The following is a 19,754-nucleotide window of genomic DNA, read 5'->3' on the forward strand; positions in this document are numbered from 1 at the left end:
GTACATTTTCATGGGTTTGAACTGTTTTCACTCGCCATCGGAGGAGTTGCAATATCATGTGTGTCAGCAGAAGGTGATAAAGGTTGAATACCCACGCACATCCTACAGGTATGTCAATTTTGCCCGGGTGCAGGATCCTCAAGAGCGATACTACAAAAAGATAAAAAGTATCCGCACACCAGTTTGTAGCTCCCAGTGATTTTTATTTTTTTTTAAAGCAACGTTTCGAGCCAAAAGCTCTTCCTCAGGCTTGTCAGCAGAAGGTGGACACTTTATACATATGTACCACTTTTGCATAGATGCTTTAGTTAGATGGAAAACTTAAAACTGTCAAGGTGTAGCAATCCGCCTCAAAGTGTCTGAAAGGCCCCCGGACCTCCGAGTAAAGCAGTCACCGTGATGGCATGGTATTAAATTTTGTCATATTCGTTTGAAGGCACAAGTGAAATGGATTTAAATTTTAGTTGGAAATGAATATGATTGAATGTATCATTTAGCTAGTTGCTAGTTTCTGTTTTCATCCTTTTCCATGAAATTACGACCAAGGCCCCCAGGGGCCAAATACGAGGCACCTACGATCCTAAATCTGATCAGACCCCCTATGAGAGTTTCTCTACCAAATGTGATGCTTTTATGTTGGTATACATGCTAGTACATGCTGCTTCCCTCTCTTTATGGCTTATACGTCTAGGCTAAGTAAAAAGCCATGCTAATGAGAACAACACCCCATAGGCCTTGAATGTTGTAGAACAGTGTAATGTGTACCTTGTGCAGGGTGAGAGATGAATTTCCCTCTTCAAGGATTTCACTTCTCTCTCTCAGATGTTCCACCTCATTCATGTGGTAGGTGAGAGCCTCATTAAGACGCATATTCTCCTTGAACACTGAACAGGAGGCATCATCTAGTTGCCTGCACAAATAAGAAAAGCAAATAATGAAACAGGGATTATTTGAACTTGCTAAAGTCTTTGGCTGCATCCAAATATCTGTACTAGCCTACTAGGCGAGAAGCAGCGCGTCACAATCTTAGCACGTCCGAATAGTTAGTGGGCAAGACAAAAAGTTACCCGTATGGCCTCCTACCTCCACAGTGTCCAACGGTAGCTCACTATGCTATCCCACTAGCTGGATCAAGATGTTGACAGACTCTATCAGTATCAGTCTGGATAGAATGTCCTGTCTCACTTCAAATTTAAGCCTTCTGAGGATTGCGCACACATTGAATGAGTGCTCACATTATTATCCCAATTGCAGGCTATGCTTCTTTTTTTGACCACACACAATTAAGAAATATTTCTTCATTTGGAAAACGTTTAGTTTCCTTTCCTTTCGGTCACAGGTTCGAGTCAGTCAACCATTTACACGTGGCCATGACGCAAGAGTTCGGGGTTTGAAGCGGTCCAACTCGGCATGTAAGCTAGTGCAATGTAGGATAAATGTAACGTCATCTTCTGAGATGGAGAGAAAACGCAAATAATGAATAGTAATAACACCAATTTAGGTAGCCTACAGTATTTGTATAATTATCTGCACAGCACTGTCTAAGCATTCAGTGAACAGAGTAGGCAATATGTTGCAGATGCACCCAACAGCAGTCGTTTTGGATGTGTATAGCCTAGTTTCAAGCAAAAATACTTAGCCTGGGGGGCGCTGTGGCACAGCAGGCTACAGCGTCCGTACCATCTACGGGTCCGAGTGCCCACGGGGACCCAGGTTCGAATCCGGCCTGCGGTCATATCCCGATCCCGCCCCAACTCTCTCTCCCACTTGTTTCCTGTCTACCTCTTCACTGTCCTATACTAATAAAGGCAAAAAGGCCAAAAAATATACTTTAAAAAAAAAAAAAAAACTTAGCCTAATGTAAACATCTAAAAAATGGAGCCACCAAGTGTAGGAATCTAACTGTAGGTCTACCATCCCCCCCTCTGTGAGCTGACTTCTGTTCCCTACCCTCCATGAGCAGTTTCACACATCAGATCAAAATGGGCCATTAGCAATCTTTTGTACAAGTTAGTATGTTGGGTGTGTGTCCTCAACAGTGACTCCTTTTCGGCTTTCGGTTCTGAATGACACAGCATGAGAGAGCATGAACCATAATGTATTTCCTGTATTTTAATTGACACATTTGACAACTAGAAAAGCACTCGGAGAGTGCAGACCTCCGCCTGCATTGTTCTTCCTAGGTTATCATACATTTGAACCTAAACTATTCAGATCGCCACCACGTTGCCATACCATGCCATTACACCACTAAGCTAAATACATAAATACCTCGAGAATCCCGACGGAATTACGGATCACTCCAAAACATCAAATTTAATTTACAAAACACATCCAATTTAATAGTTTCTTCCTTAGGTCATGTCCGACCTTCCCTGAAAATCACATCAAAATCCATCCATTACTTTTTGAGTTATCTTGCTAACAAACAGACAGACAGACAAACAGACAAACAAACCATTTAGAACTAGAAAAGCACTCAGAGAGCACAGACCTCCGCCTGTATTGTTCATGTAAGTCATGTCGAGCTGTCAAATCAATGCAAGTATTTATACATGATATTGTGGCAGATCTGGGTAGCCTAGAATGTGCTGAAAAAAACAATATGTAGCATGTGTGAATGGCACTTACAATGACCAGGATAAATGCTTATAACTAGAGGTAGTGAAAATGCCCTTAAAACAGCTTAGGGCTCATAGGGTTAAATGATTTAATAGTGAATTATTGCAGTGAGGACTTTTATTTTGAAACAGTTGTGGACAGAGGAAACAGTTTAACAGGATATGTAGTCTTCACAGAGAGATTGTATGCTTAAAGCCTGAGAGAGAGAGAGCTGCTGCAGCTGGCCTGGCCACCTGGCATAAGATTCGAATTGCTTAACGACCCGATTGTGATGTCATAGAGGCCAATGTTAAGTCTATGGGGAAATTTGTAATAGTTTTTAATTTATAGTTTAAAAAGTATAAAAGTTACAAAGTTGAAAAGTCATACCAACCTGGTCCATTGGTAGACCTACGTTACAAAGTTTGAATGAAGTTTGTAAGTTTAACGGTTGAAGAGAAATTGTGTACGGAAAAAGTGGTTTCATGCAGTATAATAATAAGAAGTTGCGGAAGACTTGGAAGAACAGTATAGTGCATTTTCATGCACTATACTAATAAAAAGTCGAAGTTGAAGTAGAAGACTAGGAAGAACAGTACTAAGAGTAATAAGAAGTTGCGGAAGAAGTCTTGGAAGAACAGTATAGTGCATTTTCATGCACTATAATAAGAAAAAGCCTGGGAAGAACAGTACAGTGCATTTTCATGCACTGTAATAAGAAGAAGATGAAGTTGAAGACTAGGAAGAACAGTACAATGCATTTTCATGCACTGTAATAAGAAGAAGTTGCGGAAGAAGACTTGGAATAACAGTACAGTGCATTTTCATGCACTGTAATAAGAAGAAGCCTAGGAAGAACAGTACAGTGCATTTTCATGCACTGTAATAATAAGAAGCCTAGGAAGAACAATATAGTGCATTTTCATGCACTATAATAATAATAAGAAGAAGCCTAGGAAGAACAGTACAATGAATTTTCATGCACTGTAATTATGCCTGTCACAAAGAGTATGCGGTAACACTTTACATTACGGCTCGCTAATAAGGTGGTAATTGTATGGTAATTTCTATGTAATCTCATGGTAACAATCCCTTGTTACACTTGTTACCACTTATTACCAGTAATTTCTATGCAGTTTCTAGTGCAATTACTCTGCTGTTTCTAGGTAGTAGCAATGCAAACAGCATTAAAGGGATAGTTCGGGTTTTAAGACACTAAGTTATATGGGTTCCCTGTCAGCAACGTTGTGCATCAGCACTGACTTACCCCCGGACAGCGTCCTGTGAGCCGAGATCCAGCCGGTTTTTGATCGTTTTTGATGCTGAAGAAAGTAGTCCGGCAAGTTTCTGGGGTCACGAAAGTAAAGTGTTTTTCTTCTCAAAACCATATGCGTTCAAAAGAGTGATATATTTGCACCACAAAAACGTTGGCCAGCTGTCAGTAGCGCGCAGTGATAGGAATCGAGAAAAATAGTGCAGTGATAACGAGGTTTGAATTTTTCCTGGACAACGTTTTTGTGGTGCAAATATATCACTCTTTTGAACACGTATGGTTTTGAGAAGAAAAACACTTTAAAACCGGCTGGATCTCGGCTCACAGGACGCTGTCGGGGGGTAAGTCATTGCTGATGCACAACGTTGCTGACAGGGAACCCATATAACTTTGTGTCTTAAAACCCGAACTATCCCTTTAATTAAGGTGGTAATTTCTATGGTATTTTGATATCATTTTATGAATAATCCTTTGTAGCCACTTATTACAAGTTATTTACATGCAGTTTCCAGTGCAATAACTCAGTTGTTAGGTAATAGCGATGCAAACAGCTTTCATTTTAAGTATAATAAAATGGTAATTATTTGAAACTTTACTTATTGTTTTTGTTTAATTACATGACAAACAAGGAGGTAATTTCCAGGAAAATACACAGCATCAGGGCCGTAAAATACATTATCACTTATTTCCACCCAATTACTTAGTTATTAGCCTACTAAGAAAGAGACAAACCAAGTCATTGTCGTAGTAAGTTGGTAAAGAAGACATTAAAACTAAACTGGAACAAGTTAAGTAATTTTATGGAAACTATATGGTATCAGAGCTGTAAAATGCACTATTGCCTCTTCCTATTTAATTACCTAGCTGTGTTGATAAACCCATCAATTATCCTTATGACATTTTTAGTGTTGTTTTTGTTTAATTACCTGAAAAACAAGGAGGTAATTACCAGGAAAATACACAGCATCAGGGCCGTAAAATACATTATCACCTATTTCCACTCAATTACTTAGTTATTCCCATCTCTGATCTGAAATAGGCTATGTTGTAGCCTACTGACATTCAACACACAAACACATGATGAGTACGACCTTTATTACTTTGTTCTGCAAAAAAAGAACGTTAACATTAAACATACAACATTTAAAGTAGCCTATAAGTCCGCCGAAAATTTAACTAAGCCATGGAAGAAGTATTGTTCGTTGATCACGCAGTAGGCTAGCCTGCAGAGCTAGCATGAGCTACAACCCAAAATCGCTAACAGTGGCATAAAGCCATAGGCTACGCTTTCAAAATTAAACCACTAACATTGCTCAAAACAGTGCAAAACCTCGTCAGCAGCTAACTCGAGGTGTCTACACATAAAACAAAGTACCAGTCAGTCTGTAAACTTTGGAATAGTCTGTACACACACTATGAAATCGTTCGAGACTGCAACTCTATCTGAAGCACAGAAATGTCCGAGTTCTCCTATCTTTTACTGTCTATGGAGTTCTCACACGGAAGCACGCACGGGAGCTATTGCCGGAAAAGACTACGGGTAGTCCGGTGCTCAAATTACAGTGAGATCAGAGCCCGTCTTTTCTCTGGTGAGATACATGCTACAGACAAAAGAAAAAGGACAAGGAAGACAGAGTGGTTTGTGTCTGTTCCTTTCCCGGCAGCGAAACAAAAATGAAAAGTTTACAATCCCGCAAGTTTTCATCAGCTGTCATTGCGATACGGTCGGTCTCCGGTGTCTTATTGTTTTGAATGTGGACATTGACACCTCAATCGAAACGCTAAAGTGATGGATTACCATGTCTGCTGTCATAATTTTGAGATGGACGACTTTGTTATTCCGAGAGGAGCTTCTGACCCAAAGAAGTCAACAAAATATTATAATATTTTCATCTAACAAACACGTCACCTCTGTACCTGTATGAATGTTTTGGTAGGTTTAGGGTGCACTGCAAATAAAATATTTAGCCTACTGTTTCAGAATTTGATTATGTTGTTTTATTATTGCAGAACATGTTAAATGTGTGAAAACAATGGTTTTTTGCAGAACAAAGTTAAGGTTGTGCTCAACATGTGGTTGTGTGTTGAATGTCAGTAGACTACACGGTTACCTATTTCAGATCAGAGATGGTAATAACTAAGTAACTGAGTGGAAATAAGTGATAGTGTATTTTACGGCCCTGATGCTGTGTATTTTCCTGGAAATTACCTCCTTGTTTTTCAGGTAATTAAACAAAAACAATAAGTAAATCCTGGACTATCATTTCAAGAACTAGATTCATTTTAAATCATTACCATTTTATTAAACTTAAAATGAAAGCTGTTTGCATCACTATTACTTAGAAACTGCAGAGTAATTGCACTGGAAATTGCATAGAAATGACTAGTAATAAGGGGCTACAAAATATTACCATGAAATTACATAAAAATACCATAGAAATTACCACCTTAATTAATGCTGTTTGCATTGCTATTACCTATAAACTGCAGAGTAATTGCACTAGAAACTGCATGGAAATTACTTGTAACAAGTGGTAACAACGGATTGTTACCATGAAATTACATAGACATTACCATACAATTACCACCTTATTAGCGAGCCGTAATGTAAAGTGTTACGGAGTAGGCTATAAAATAGAGGTTAAGGTCTTTTGCCTTGTTATGACCGATTACTATTTTGTAGGCAATGCTAAGGCAGCATACAGTTACTTCTGAAAAAGGGTCAAAGGTCAAATTTGAGTAACAAAATGTTTGATGAGATTAATGGAGGTATACACTACAAAATGTGAAAACTACAATGTTATACCTATAACTCAATTGTCAGAACATTAAAATAACTTTAAAGTCGTTTTTCTCAGTTTCACACTTTGGCGAGTTAAGGTCTTTTGCCTACTTAGCAGGGCAGCACTGTAAGTGATAGGGAAGTACTCACACAACAGCTTCATTGTGGGCACGTTCAGCCAACTGAGCAATTCTCTGCTCTGCTTCCTTCTCCAGGCGAACCTGGCAAAAGATTATATTCAACATTTTCTATTTTATTTGTCAGTCTTCTATTATCCTTTCATTGTCTTCTTTCACTTGTCTTCATCTTAAAGAATCAATTCCACAGAACCCATAGCTATAAGGCAACCTTAACAACTAGTCCAATACCTGCGCAGGGCCAACTTGCCATTTTTTTTTTTTTAAGCAAAAAGACAGTTGTTAACATACTAAAAACACAGTCTCGGACACAACTGTATGGATTCCTGCTCAAATTAACCAATGATTCACCGTCTGACAAAAGAGGCACTGAACGTAATTCATTTGAATGTACCTTTTCAATGAAAAATTTGTGCTCCACTCTTGCAAGCATCTCTTTGTGCTCCCTATTTTCAATGTACATATTTTCTTTGAGCTGAATAAAAGAAATGAAAATTATATTCAATGCCTTAGACTGCACAGTTTCAAAAAGGATTATTATTAGTTGTCCTACATACATTGGTAAGTTCTTGTTCCATGTGGGCTTTCTGCTTGCGAAACTCCTTAATCGTCTTCAGCTCACCCTGGATCATACGAAACTCGCTGAGTCTCTTCTTAAATTTCTCCTCCATATCACTGATTGTTTGGGTGTATTCGCCAACCTAGGATAACAAACAAGACAATGGGTGGGTTGCACCAACAAGGATTAAGTTTGGACCTGGATTAATATCTGAGCCTGTCATGTCTTGTTAACAGAATTGACTGCTGATTGCCGCCACTTTGTGTGTAAAAAATGAGGCAAGGGTATCCACGGTAAGGTTGGACGCAGGAGGAGGTGGTGGAGGGGTTGAGTAGCGATTTGAAAGTTGAAAAAAGTTTCTGGGAGTCTGTGGTGCTTTGTGCTATTCGACTTGTAACTCCTGAGTTAATCATGAATTATAGTATTACGAAGCGGTTTATAAAACATGTCACATCCTAACTAATAATCATTAGTGCAGATGTATATAGCAACTGTTAAATAATGGAAATAATACTTTATTAACAAAATGGTATTGCATGATATATTAACTCATTCACTGCCATTGACGTCTTCAAACGTCAATTTAGACACATGTTGACTGCCATTGATGTCTATTGACGTCAATTGCATTTTTCAATGGGGAGGGCTCATGGGTGGGCTTGGGAACGATCTGGCAGAGTTTCAGGCTTGTAAACAGACTGTACTAGCGATCTGAACCGCTAGATGGCAGCAGTGCCATTTGGATGATTAGTATCTGCCTGCAGAGCCAACATGCAGAGACATACAGCATACAAACATACTGAAGATCGACCACAGTGGATCTAGTTTGCACGTGGTCCAGCGAATTAATATGCTTACTTCTTACATCAAGGATGGAAAACATGTGAACGGTGAGATCCATTTACATTGAATATTGCTATATAGACTAACAACAACTTTGCTAGTGCTAGCTTGCTAAGTCTACTGTCCTGTTCAGAGTCTATAGCGACCATCAGAGTCCCTAGCAACCTTGAAGAGACTGACGAGATAACAGTGCAATCGTGGTTGACATACTACTGAAACGCTAATGTTAAAAAGTTAATTTTCACAAAAAGAACGTTTTCTCCATTTTTTTGGTCAAAAACAGGTGTTTTTAGCAAAACTAACCCATGTTCTACTGAAGATTACTAAAGAACTATAAAACTATAGAAACAAACCGTTTTTCCTGGTGAAAGAAGAGAGTCTACTGTTTAATTTGGTAGCTTGTATGTTTACGTAGTCATACTCATAAAACTCACTGTTCGGTGGATCTTAGAAAAACAGTCAAAATGCTGTAAAACGTCTGGCAGTATGGAGCGCTCTGCACTGAAAATTGCTGGCAGCCAATGAGTTAAGTATTAGCTATAATTCATTTTTAGAAGTATTTTAGAAATAGGCTTATAAAGTATGAACAAACCATTCATAACTTTGTGAACAAATGCTAAACTGATGATAAATTATGCAAGAACAATAAATTACTAATGATGAACAAACCGTTAACTAATAGATAACAAATGCTTAATAGATCAGGGTTTCCCGCAGCGCTTTCCTGCTAAGGCGGCCGCCTTAACAACAAAGGGCAGCCACCTTGACTAGCGTCTTCAATAAATAAATAAATAAATAAATAGTGATATTCGCCGTATTACTCGGTCATGTTGCCTCAATTGCAAAGTCATGTCGGTATACCCTGTACAACATAAGGAAGATCAGACCTTATCTGACACAAGATTCCACTCAGCTTCTTGTACAGGCAATGGTTATTTCCAAGCTGGACTACTGTAATTCCCTGTTAGCTGGCCTACCTGCTTGTGTATTTAAAGGAATAGTTCGGAATTTTGGACATAGGACCCCATTTCCAACTTAGTCGGGGTGATATAGGTCGGTGAAGACCATTTTCAGTGAATTTCTGCCCTTCCTTGAGTTGCAGCGTTCATCTCGTGCTAACCTGGTGCTGAGATAACGCAAGTCAACTGTAACATCCAGCCTGCCACTGAAAACACTCCACAGAACACCCGAAACAAATAAATTATAACGTCATCAGACTATCGATGCACATGCCTGTGTTGATAGAACAATGTTAGAAATAAAACTAACCTGGGGGCGCTGTGGCGCAGCAGGCTACAGCGTCTATACCATTTGCGGGTCCGAGTGCCCACGGGGACCCAGGTTCGAATCCGGCCTGCGGTCATATCCCAATCCCACCCCATCTCTCTCTCCCACTTGTTTCCTGTCTACCTCTTCACTGTCCTATCATAATAAAGGCAAAAAGGCCAAAAAATATACTTTAAAAAAAAACAAAAGAAATAAAACTAACCTTGCATCGCATTGCAATAGCCTACTTTGTTCCCTGTATGGCAGTGGCGGATTGATATTGAGAAACTAGTCCCTCAAAATGTAATAAATCATTGAGTTGCAAGGTTAGTTTTATTTCTAAAATTATTCTATCAACACGGACATGTATATCGATAGTCTGACGTTTTAATTGACTTGTCTCGGGTGTGCTGTGGAGTGAGTAAGACTGTTGTTGATGTCAGACTGATGTTACCGTTGAAATGCGTTAGCTCAGAGCGAGTGTTAGCAAAGGGGAACGCTGCAACTGAAGGAAGGGGTTAAACGCGATAAAAACGGTCTCCACCGACCTATATCACCTCGGTAAAGTTGGAAATGAGGTCCTATGTCCAAAATTCCAAACTATTCCTTTAAGACCACTACAGTTGATTCAGAATGCTGCAGCACGACTGGTCTTCAATCAGCCAAAGAGGACACATGTAATCCCTCTCCTAGTTAATCAGGGAAATCATGTGATTAATCGCGATTAAAATGTTTAATCATTGCCCACCCCTACTCTTAACACACCACACATTACATAACAAGGGAATCTCATAAAATAATCTTAAGAGCTTAAAATAATCGGCCGTTTTCTGTCTTTGGTCGGAAGGGGGAAAATCGGAGCAGAATCTTTTATCTTATGTGTGGCAGGCTTTTATTCAGCTAGTTGTCATTTCAAAGAAATTACATTTCTCAGTTTAAAATGTTACCTTAGCTAAGGGGCTAGCTGACTCGCTAACAACCGGTAGCCGCCCTAACTGGCAGAAACATGGTCTGATATTAAGTTTTTCTTTTTTTTTTTACAAATCCGAACACTAAAAAATTACTCTGGTCTGCATAAAGGAAGATCCCCCAGCCCAACCAACCCCCCGCCCCCCCCCCCCGCCCCCCCTGCATTAATCGAACATACTGGAATTATGGTCATGCAAATAAACCATTTCTAGTTGTAAGTAACCTTCACTTGAATTGAAATTACTAGCAGTTTTACATGGAAATCTGAGGAACAGAACAAATGAAAAGAATTTGGGGAACTGTGTGGCAGCATCTCTCCAGCATGGTCTGTGGGTGCTTTGGTCCTGGTAAAGTGTAAAAAGAATATTTTAGCCACCCATCCATTCATTTTACCACAGCACTGGACTGGGGCCAATTTCATCCTAGAACAATGTATTGCTCCAAATGATGTAAGATCTGTCTAAGATAGATGTAAACTGCAATATTGTTAAGTTTGTAATAGTACAATAGTTTATATGTCCTAAAAAGAAGTGAGGCTGTACCCAAAGTCTGTTCCTTTAAAAAAAAAAAAAAAAAAAAAAAACATGATTCTTGTTTCAGAATGTGGTCCTGGCTTTCACATTACATTTCAAAAGCTGACCACAACATATTTTCCAGAATAATGCTACATGGGTACAGCAACGCTGCCACTACATTTCTGAAACTGATATTTCAAGTTGTTCCAACTCTTACCAGAGTTTATTTCTATTCTGAGATCTTATTGGAAACCACTTTAATAGAATAAGAGTCAAATGTAAAACAACTTTTCACAAAACATATAGTTTAACTGTTGACTTGTTTTGCATAACTGTTTAAACAAATGGGTTGTCATGGACTGGCATGCCCATTCAGGTATAGGACAATAAAATGTTTTTGCTGAGTTTTAAAAACAACCCTTGACACGTGAGGGACGGATAACTGATGAGTCTTCCAAACGTGTGGGTTTTAATTACAAGCTGCAGGTCCTCCACCTCCCTCCCCCCCAACACCACAGTTAAAGGCTTACAAGACACAAAATGCAGTGGTTCTGTTATAGTTTTTATACTTGTTTTGTTACTTCTTCATGTATGAACACTACATCAGTGTAATTACAGAAAGAGAAGTGTGGCTCAACTCCAAAACCATTTTTAGAAATCAAGTATGATTACACAGGTTTTTTTTTCCTTCAAGAAAACAAGATGCACCCTGGAGAGCATGACAATGTGATTTAGTAGACATTGTGCAGGGCAGAGTGTGGTAGAGTGTTCAGTTTCTCTGCATATTCACAGACTAAGCACCTCTGCTCAAGTCACTTACCCCTCTAATGTTAGGTGATATTTCTTTGACATTTTGAAGAACAAGCCAAGTGGTCATTTTTATTACTTACAATTTGCTCTTTCTCCTCTAATGCCTTTGTTTTCTGATGATGTAGTTTTTCTTCAAGTTCTGCAATCTGAAAGGGAGAAATAAGTGATGACAAAATAACAACCATAAACACAATTTAATATCCTTATTGCTGACATGGATAAGCGATTAAGGGGATAGCCTAATGCACAACCCAAAATTATATGTGGCTTGATACACTAAGACAATAAGCCAATCCCATATTTCTTTCACATACCTTTTTTTGTCTACTTTTGTGGCAACTGACCTTGTCTGATGTGTCTGACTGCATCGCCCATCATTTAGGTCTAAAGATAGCAACAGTAGGCCTAGGTTGTTGCTAGGGCAGGGGTGCAAAACCAGTCTATCGCGGTCTATCAGTCGATCGTGGGAAATGTTGTGTCACTCATGAGTTGTGTGTAGCCTAGGCCTAGCCTACTGTTGTTGTGTAAAATACATAAAAACTTCCAACTTAAAATATCTTAAATGGGCACAATGATCTGTCCGATCATGTGTATAGCCTACACTTGTACATGACAGGCTATATCAGGCATAATGGAAAAAAAGGAATCTCAGGCGCCCCTTTCTATCTGTGCATGGTTGCTAGGTTGTAACTAAGGACTCAAAAGGGCGCAAGAAGCTAGACTAGGGATAGTGGACAAGTATACTGGCAGAAGCCAAAAATGTACAAAATACCATTTTCATTCAAAGTGGGAGGAGGATTATTACCTCCGCCAAGGAGGTTATGTTTTCACCGGGGTTTGTTTGTTTGTTTGTATGTTTGTATGTTTGTCTGTTTATCTGTCTGCCTGTTTGTTAGCAAGATAACTCAAAAAGTAATGGATGGATTTCGATGACATTTTCAGGGAAGATCTGAAATGACCCAAGGAAGTTCGAATTGTACTGTGCATTTCACATATGATGTGTGTGAATTTAAAAGATAATTTTTCACGTAAATGAAGTACTGTTATTCAATAGACTTTAAAAGTTATGTTAGTTTTGTGCGAATCCGCCCAGTGGACTACATGTCTTGTCTCAAACGATGTACGTCACCACCAACATTAAACGAGCGGCTCGCTAGTTAGTTAGCTGTTATGCTAGTTAGCGGTTACATCTTGCTGCCAACTATGTCACTTTACTGTAGTTTATGTACAGTCTATGGACGAATACAACTTATTTGGAGTGTTTAATGCTCTCACTCATGGTATTTTCACCGGCAAGGGGGGAAGTTCAGACTGCTGTTGCTGGTGCCGGTGCCGGTGCCGGTGGCTGTGGCTGACTGCCTGTGAAGTGGGCTAACGTCACTAACGCGACTGATGAGTTGTAGTCGTTGGAATTAAGATATTTCACAATGTTGTAATTCACTAGTTACGAAATGTACTGCAAATGTCTTTACATAAAAATGTGTCTTTAAAATTGACAAACATCATATATGTGTAATTCATGGCACAAGACGATCGGGACCAGAAAATAATTTATATTTCTCCATAGACTCTCATTAAAAAATGTTCCGATCTTAGGTCCAGTGGACCGACCGGAAGGGGCGGTCACTTAGGTTCCCTATGAGTTAAACTAACTTAGCCAATATATTAGCTTGGTATACCTAATACATCCAGAGAACAACATTTTTGAACATGGTACCCCCCTTCTGATTTTTGGCACATTTGCACCCTCATTTAAATCTGCAGCAACATTCAGATGTCATTATTTACCTCCGCCAAGGAGGTACTGTATATGTTTTCATCGGGGACCGGTGTTTGTTTGTCTGTCTGTCTGTCTGTCTGTCTGTCTGTTTGTTTGTCTGTCTGTCTCTTTGTTAGAAAGATAACTCAAAAAGTAATGAATGGGTTTAGATGAGATTTTCAGGGTAGCTCAGACATGACCCAAGGAAGAAACGATTAAATGCTGGGACTGATCCGTAATTCTGTCAGGATTCCAAAGGCATTTATTTACTTAGCTTAGTGGTGTAATGGCATGGTATGGCCACGTGGTGGCGATCTGAATAGTTTCGGTTCAAATGTATGACAACCTAGGAAGAACAATGCGGAGGTAGCTGCGCTCTCGGAGTGCTTTTCTAGTCTCAAAATGTGTTCAAGCTAAAGACTTCAAATTTTCTGTGAATAATGATTGCTATAGAGATTCTATATACATTTGTAAGCTGTATGTGTGTTGATACTAACTGTGTTTCGATCTTTGCAGATCTTTTTCAAACTCGCACATTGGGTGCCCCATTACACGATTTATAAACAAAATGTTAGGCAAATGGTTATGTCTCTCTACAGATGTGTAAAGGTATAGGCTACACGGCAACAGCGAACATTAACGCTGGTCAACGCTGACTATTGTTAGCAAACTTTATGTAATCTAAATATCTAACAGAATATGCTTATTACAAGATAACAATCAGTTGAATACTGCTTCATGTACTTCCCAACAACTCCACCACAGCTCTCCTTAGCCTAGTCCCTGGCTTGCCCCGGCAGGCCGGCAACCATAAATTCTCTGCCAGGACTTGTTGGTCAGAAAGACGTGATTGGTTTAGACCCTTGTCAGTCAAATATGTCTGCCAATGGGAAAGCATCCGCCCTCTGCGGTACGTTTGTCTCAAAATGATTGAATCAAAAGAAAAAACACTTAAAAAAACTTTTTTTCACCTCCAAAAGGAAAACATTTTCAATCAAAGAAAAAAAGGGTTCAAATGCAATTATTTGGGTCTCAAATAGTTTTGGCATTCAAAAACTTTTTTCAATGACTGAAATAGTTTTTTTTAGTTCTATTGAAGTTGGGATTTTGATTGATTTGTTTTTTTCTTTGAAGCAACATATTTTTAATATACCAATGTTTTCGATGTTTTTCCAACTTAAGACTTAAGAGGGCTTGTCCCAAGGAGAAAAAAGTATTAACCTACCTTGGAACTTAGGGCGTATTCACACCAGGAAGGTCCGTTAGTTCACTTGCTTTACACTATATCTTTTTTTTCCTTTTTTTTTCTTAGTGCAGTTCGCTTTCACACTGTGATTAATTGCAACCGGACCAGAATTTATAAACAAATACACGTGCTAAGGTCGTTCAACCATTGGCCGGTAAACGTGTAGGCGGGGTAAAGAATAAGGAAGCCAAAGTCAAAGTTGGCCCATGTATACTATGAAAACTTTGCGCACTCACTGTACTCATTATGATTATCCCTATGACTGCCCTACCATCGCCTGCTGTGGTTCCCTGCCCGAATCTTTGGCCCACGCATCCCAGTGACCCATCACTTTCCGAAATAACTAATGGATTACTAATGGACAATTTTTTCCCTACACTGGACTATTTGAACTTTCATTTTCATTGTAACTTTCAAACTATAAATGACTGTACTGTGACTGACCCAAGGCAGATGGGTTGGGCCCTTGAGTCGTGGATCTGTCTGAGGTTTCTTCCTATGTATCTCCAATTCTAGGGAGTTTTTCCTTGCCCCTGTTACTCATGGGCTCTCTTTGAATGTCTAACACTCTGTAAAGCGCCATGAGACATGTGTAATGTATTGGCGCTCTATAAGCGACATTAAAATTGAAATTGAAATTATTATCCTAGCAATATAGTTTATACAGTTACAGCTTCGCAGAAGCGCTCGAGCGTCAAGACCGTTTGATGCAACATGAGTTTAACAATATCATGTTCGTAATTTTGGAATGACGAAGACGTGCACCAAAACAGCTGAGAAGGAGAGTTCTCATGTGTGTCCAACATGCTACACTAACAGCAGGCCTACGGAAGACGGAACAGGTAGGAGATGCAAAATCATTGCCAAAATAAAACGTTTAGCCTACAGCGTACAGCTGTTGTGTGTCACTGAGCTATCCTACATATCCCATAATGCGCGAACACTACGGGAGCTCGTCAAATCCAAAAAAGGTAGATTTCTGCAGCTGGGTCGGATCGAGGTCGGGCTGCTTTCACACCATAAACAGACCGCACCAGGGTTCGATAGGAACCGCTCCGAGACCACCTCCTCAGCTGGGTCTCGGTCCGCTTGTTTGGTCCGCACCAGAGTTGATTGTATTCACACCAGTCAAAAAGGTCCGAACCAAGCAAGAAACAAACTTGAGTTCGTTTTAATTGAACTAAACAAGGCAGGTGTGAATACGCCTTATGATAAGATAGCCAACTATGCTTCTTTGTTTACAAAAGTTTGAGACTTCAACCAGACAGCTGAATTAAAGAGTTGGAATAAGAAGAGCAGTGCAGTGTGTAGTCATGAATATCAGGAATTTCTGTATGCAGAACATATCACGTTCATTAAAGTGAATTATCTGAGAAACTGAGTGTGGTAAGCCACAGATTTAATAATATTTTCATATTTTTGCAATCTGCACTTTTGTTTGTGTGACTTGTTACTGACTTTCATTTTAATGTTTAAACCAGGCTTCCTTGTCAGTACTTATGTTCTGATGTGTAGGCCTACAAGGTTGGAAGTTCAAATATAGGCTACTATCGTGATTGAAGTAGCTAGTTAAACAAAAATGTCATTCATCAATTCATGCATCACCTGAGGTATGACTTCCAGGGGGGTATTTCACAAAACCTAGATAAGGGATTAAGCCAGGATCTTTTGGTTATCCTGGATGAATTTACCCTTGACTTGGTTTCACAAAAGAGATGCTACATAAGTTGCCATGGGAATTTATTCTCTGAAGCTAGCCTGGTACCGACCAGGCTAACAGCCAAGCTAAGTTCATTCTAATGGTAATTAGATTAGATTAGATTGTCAATGATATGGTATGATGGAAGTATCTCAGTGCATGCCAACTCACTTGATATGTTGTCTAAAGGTCAATATCTTCCTTATGTGACTTGGCATGCATTTAGATACTTCCATCATACCATATCATTGACAATCATTTGTTCTATAATGTACTTCCATTGAAACGCATTGATTTTGACTTGGCTTTTGGTATCCAATATAGAAGCAAAATGCAGCAATTATTTTGAAGCTGACTGTACCTATTGTTCAGATTTAGTTTTCTAGAAATATATGCAAATTATTGCATATTTAGGTAAAACTGGTCTCATTTGCATATCTAAACATCACATTTCAGAAAACTTGCAATACAAAAAATATTTGCCTTAATGTGAGTAAACAACTGTGAAAGTTTCAATTTGATATCTATAGTTTAAAAATTTACCCATTTCACCTGTAGTAAATCCCAATGGCAAAATGCATTGGAAATTGCTACCTTTGACCTTGAATAGAAGTATGTTCCACTAAATATAAATGGGTAGATTTGTAATATGTGATGCAGGAGGGTTTAAGGATCAATAAAAAGTATGAACCATTACTATTGCAATTAGTTTAAGTTTTGGCCCTTTTTTGAGCTAGATTGACTGGCCTATAGTATTGCCCAGATTTACTGTTTGTTTTTGTTGGATAATTCAGAAAACAAACACCTTTAAAAATAATGGCATATCGCATCGCAATATTGGCAAGAAAAATCGCAATTAGATTATTTTCCATAATCGTTCAGCCCTAAGCTATACCAATGAATTGAACACATCTCCAGAAAGAGTATGGAATGGGCTTTCAGACTGTGAAATTTCAAGATGATATTATGGCTATGGTTATTGAAATTCTATTTTTTAAACATTGGTCTTACAACAATTAGCGTTTTTTTTGTGCTGTTATTTCATGATTTCATAATTGTTGTCTTATTCCTAAGTACCAGATTTTATTTACTTGCTGGGTGATGAATATTTCCTGTATTTCCTATATAAATTGCTGATATTTAATGCCACAAGACGTCACTATTTAGTGATATCAGCAATTTATTGTTATAATACACCAATATTTAAAAATAAAAATGTCCAAAACCTCCCCAAATTCAGAAAAATATATTTTTGAAATCGGACAACGTTATCTTTGGTAACCTATTAACTCATTGGCTGCCAGCCATTTTCAGTGCAGAGCGCTCCATACTGCCAGACGTTTTACAGCATTTTGACCGTTTTTCCAAGATCCACCGAACGGTGAGCTTTATGACTAAACACCGAAGGTACCAAATGAAAGAGTAGACTCTCTTCTTTCATCAGGAAAAACGGTTTGTTTATCGTTTTCCGTTCTTCAGTAATCGTCAGTAGAACATGGGTTGGTTTTGCTAAAAACACCTGTTTTTGACCAAAAAGAGAAAACGATCTTTTTGTGAAAATCTATTTTTTAACGTTAATGTTTCAGTAGTATGTCAACCACGATTGCACTGTTATCTCGTCAGTCTCGTCAAGGTTGCTAGGGGCTCTGATGGTCGCTATAGACTCTGAACAGGACGGTAGACTTAGCAAGCTAGCACTAGCAAAGTTGTTGTTACGGCGCAGTCACACGCTTGCGTCCGCCAACGTTCGTCCGTTGTTTTCCCATTCACTTTACATTGGCTGGACTTCATTTCATGCCGCACTGAATTGTGGGTCCGATGCGTTGCCTGAGATACGTTGCCTCCGCTAAAAAGTTGAGAAATGTTCAACTTTTGACGGATAGCGCAAGCGCCAGCCAATGAAATTCCGTGTATGCAAATTTTCGAACACTGACAAACCAATCAGTTCGCGTTTAAAGAAATGTGACAAAATGAGGCATACGTTGGCGGACGGAGGCGTCTGACTGCACCGTTAGTCTATATAGCAATATTCAATGTAAATGCATCATACCGTTCACATGTTTTCCATCTTTGATGTAAGAAGTAAGCATATTTATTCGCTGGACCACGTGCAAACTAGATCCACTGTGGTCGATCTTCAGTATGTTAGCTTGCATCTTGCATGTTGCATCTCTGCATGTTGGCTCTACAAGCAGATACTAATCATCCAAATGGCACTGCTGCCATCTAGAGGCTCGGATCGCTAGTACAGTCTGTTTACAAGCCTGAAACTCTGCCAGATCGTTCCCAAGCTCACCCATGAGCACTCCCCATTGAAAAACGCAATTGACGTCTATAGACGTCAATGGCAGTGAATGAGTTAAAGGTTGGGTCTGGAATACGCAAAACGGGCGGCAGATTTTGAAAATTCACAACCCAAATGGTTCCTCCCTCCGAAGAACATGGATGCGCAATCATGCACGTCTGTACAGCACTAGCCTCCATACAATCAATCGCTCACAACAACTTCCCCAAGCAGGGGCCTATTGCACAAAACTAGGATAAGGGATTAACCCGGGATATCTTGGTTATCCTGGCTCAATTTATCCGTGATCCAGTTGCACAAAAGCGGGATAGGGGGCAGCAGGATATGTTATGGTATAAGTTACCATGGCGATTTATTCTGTGGAGCTAGCCTGCTCCTGACCAGGCTCACAGCCAAGATAAGTTGATTCTAATGGTAATTACATTATCTGATTGGTTCAGCTAGCTGTCATTCAAATGAGACCTCCACGTGTTTTTTTTTAAAGAGCTGTAGATTCCATTTATATATTATTTGCAACATGCATTTACTCGCAAAACACAGCAGAATGTTTGCCAAATACCATATGGATGTCATTTAAATTATGGTGGCCTTATAATTAATAACATAGCCTACTCGTTGTTTGCTTCTTTTTTGACAGATGTTTGATGAATAGGCTGCTGTAGTAGTTGATTGGAAGTGGAGGGGACATTTTTCGAAGGTGTTTTGAACTAATTCGGCTTTTAAGACAAATCAAGATACTTTGTGCATCTTTGCGGTGGCAAAGCGCTTCCTAATGACGTTGCGTGCCGAGACAAGGAAGCTCTCACACACGTGGGTGCATACGTAAATTTGCATTCAGTTGATCTGCCACACCTACTCCCGCTATGTAACAGAAATAATCATGATCCCCCATCCAAAAAAGTAAAACTTTACCTCGTTGTTAGTCTATATCAAAAGCGGTTGTTTACTTTGTGTGCAAGACGCTATTTTTCGCGTCTTTTTTATTCCAAC

The 19,754-nt window shown here is 39.2% G+C and overlaps 1 protein-coding gene across 1 annotated transcript in view; it reads right to left on the bottom strand.

Annotated features, from left to right (window-relative positions):
• Window positions 1-19,754, bottom strand: part of LOC134079682 (basal body-orientation factor 1-like) — a 60,109-nt gene that overhangs the window by 34,777 nt on the left and 5,578 nt on the right. Inside the window, exons 3-7 of the mRNA XM_062535770.1 lie at window positions 11,836-11,901; window positions 7,351-7,494; window positions 7,188-7,268; window positions 6,807-6,877; window positions 766-910 (exon numbers count right to left, since the gene is read on the bottom strand). Of these exons, the coding sequence (XP_062391754.1) occupies window positions 766-910; window positions 6,807-6,877; window positions 7,188-7,268; window positions 7,351-7,494; window positions 11,836-11,901 (507 nt within the window). The remainder of the gene's footprint in view (window positions 1-765; window positions 911-6,806; window positions 6,878-7,187; window positions 7,269-7,350; window positions 7,495-11,835; window positions 11,902-19,754) is intronic.

This window comes from Sardina pilchardus, chromosome 5 (genome assembly GCF_963854185.1).
Source record: "Sardina pilchardus chromosome 5, fSarPil1.1, whole genome shotgun sequence".
Lineage (NCBI taxonomy): Eukaryota > Metazoa > Chordata > Actinopteri > Clupeiformes > Clupeidae > Sardina > Sardina pilchardus.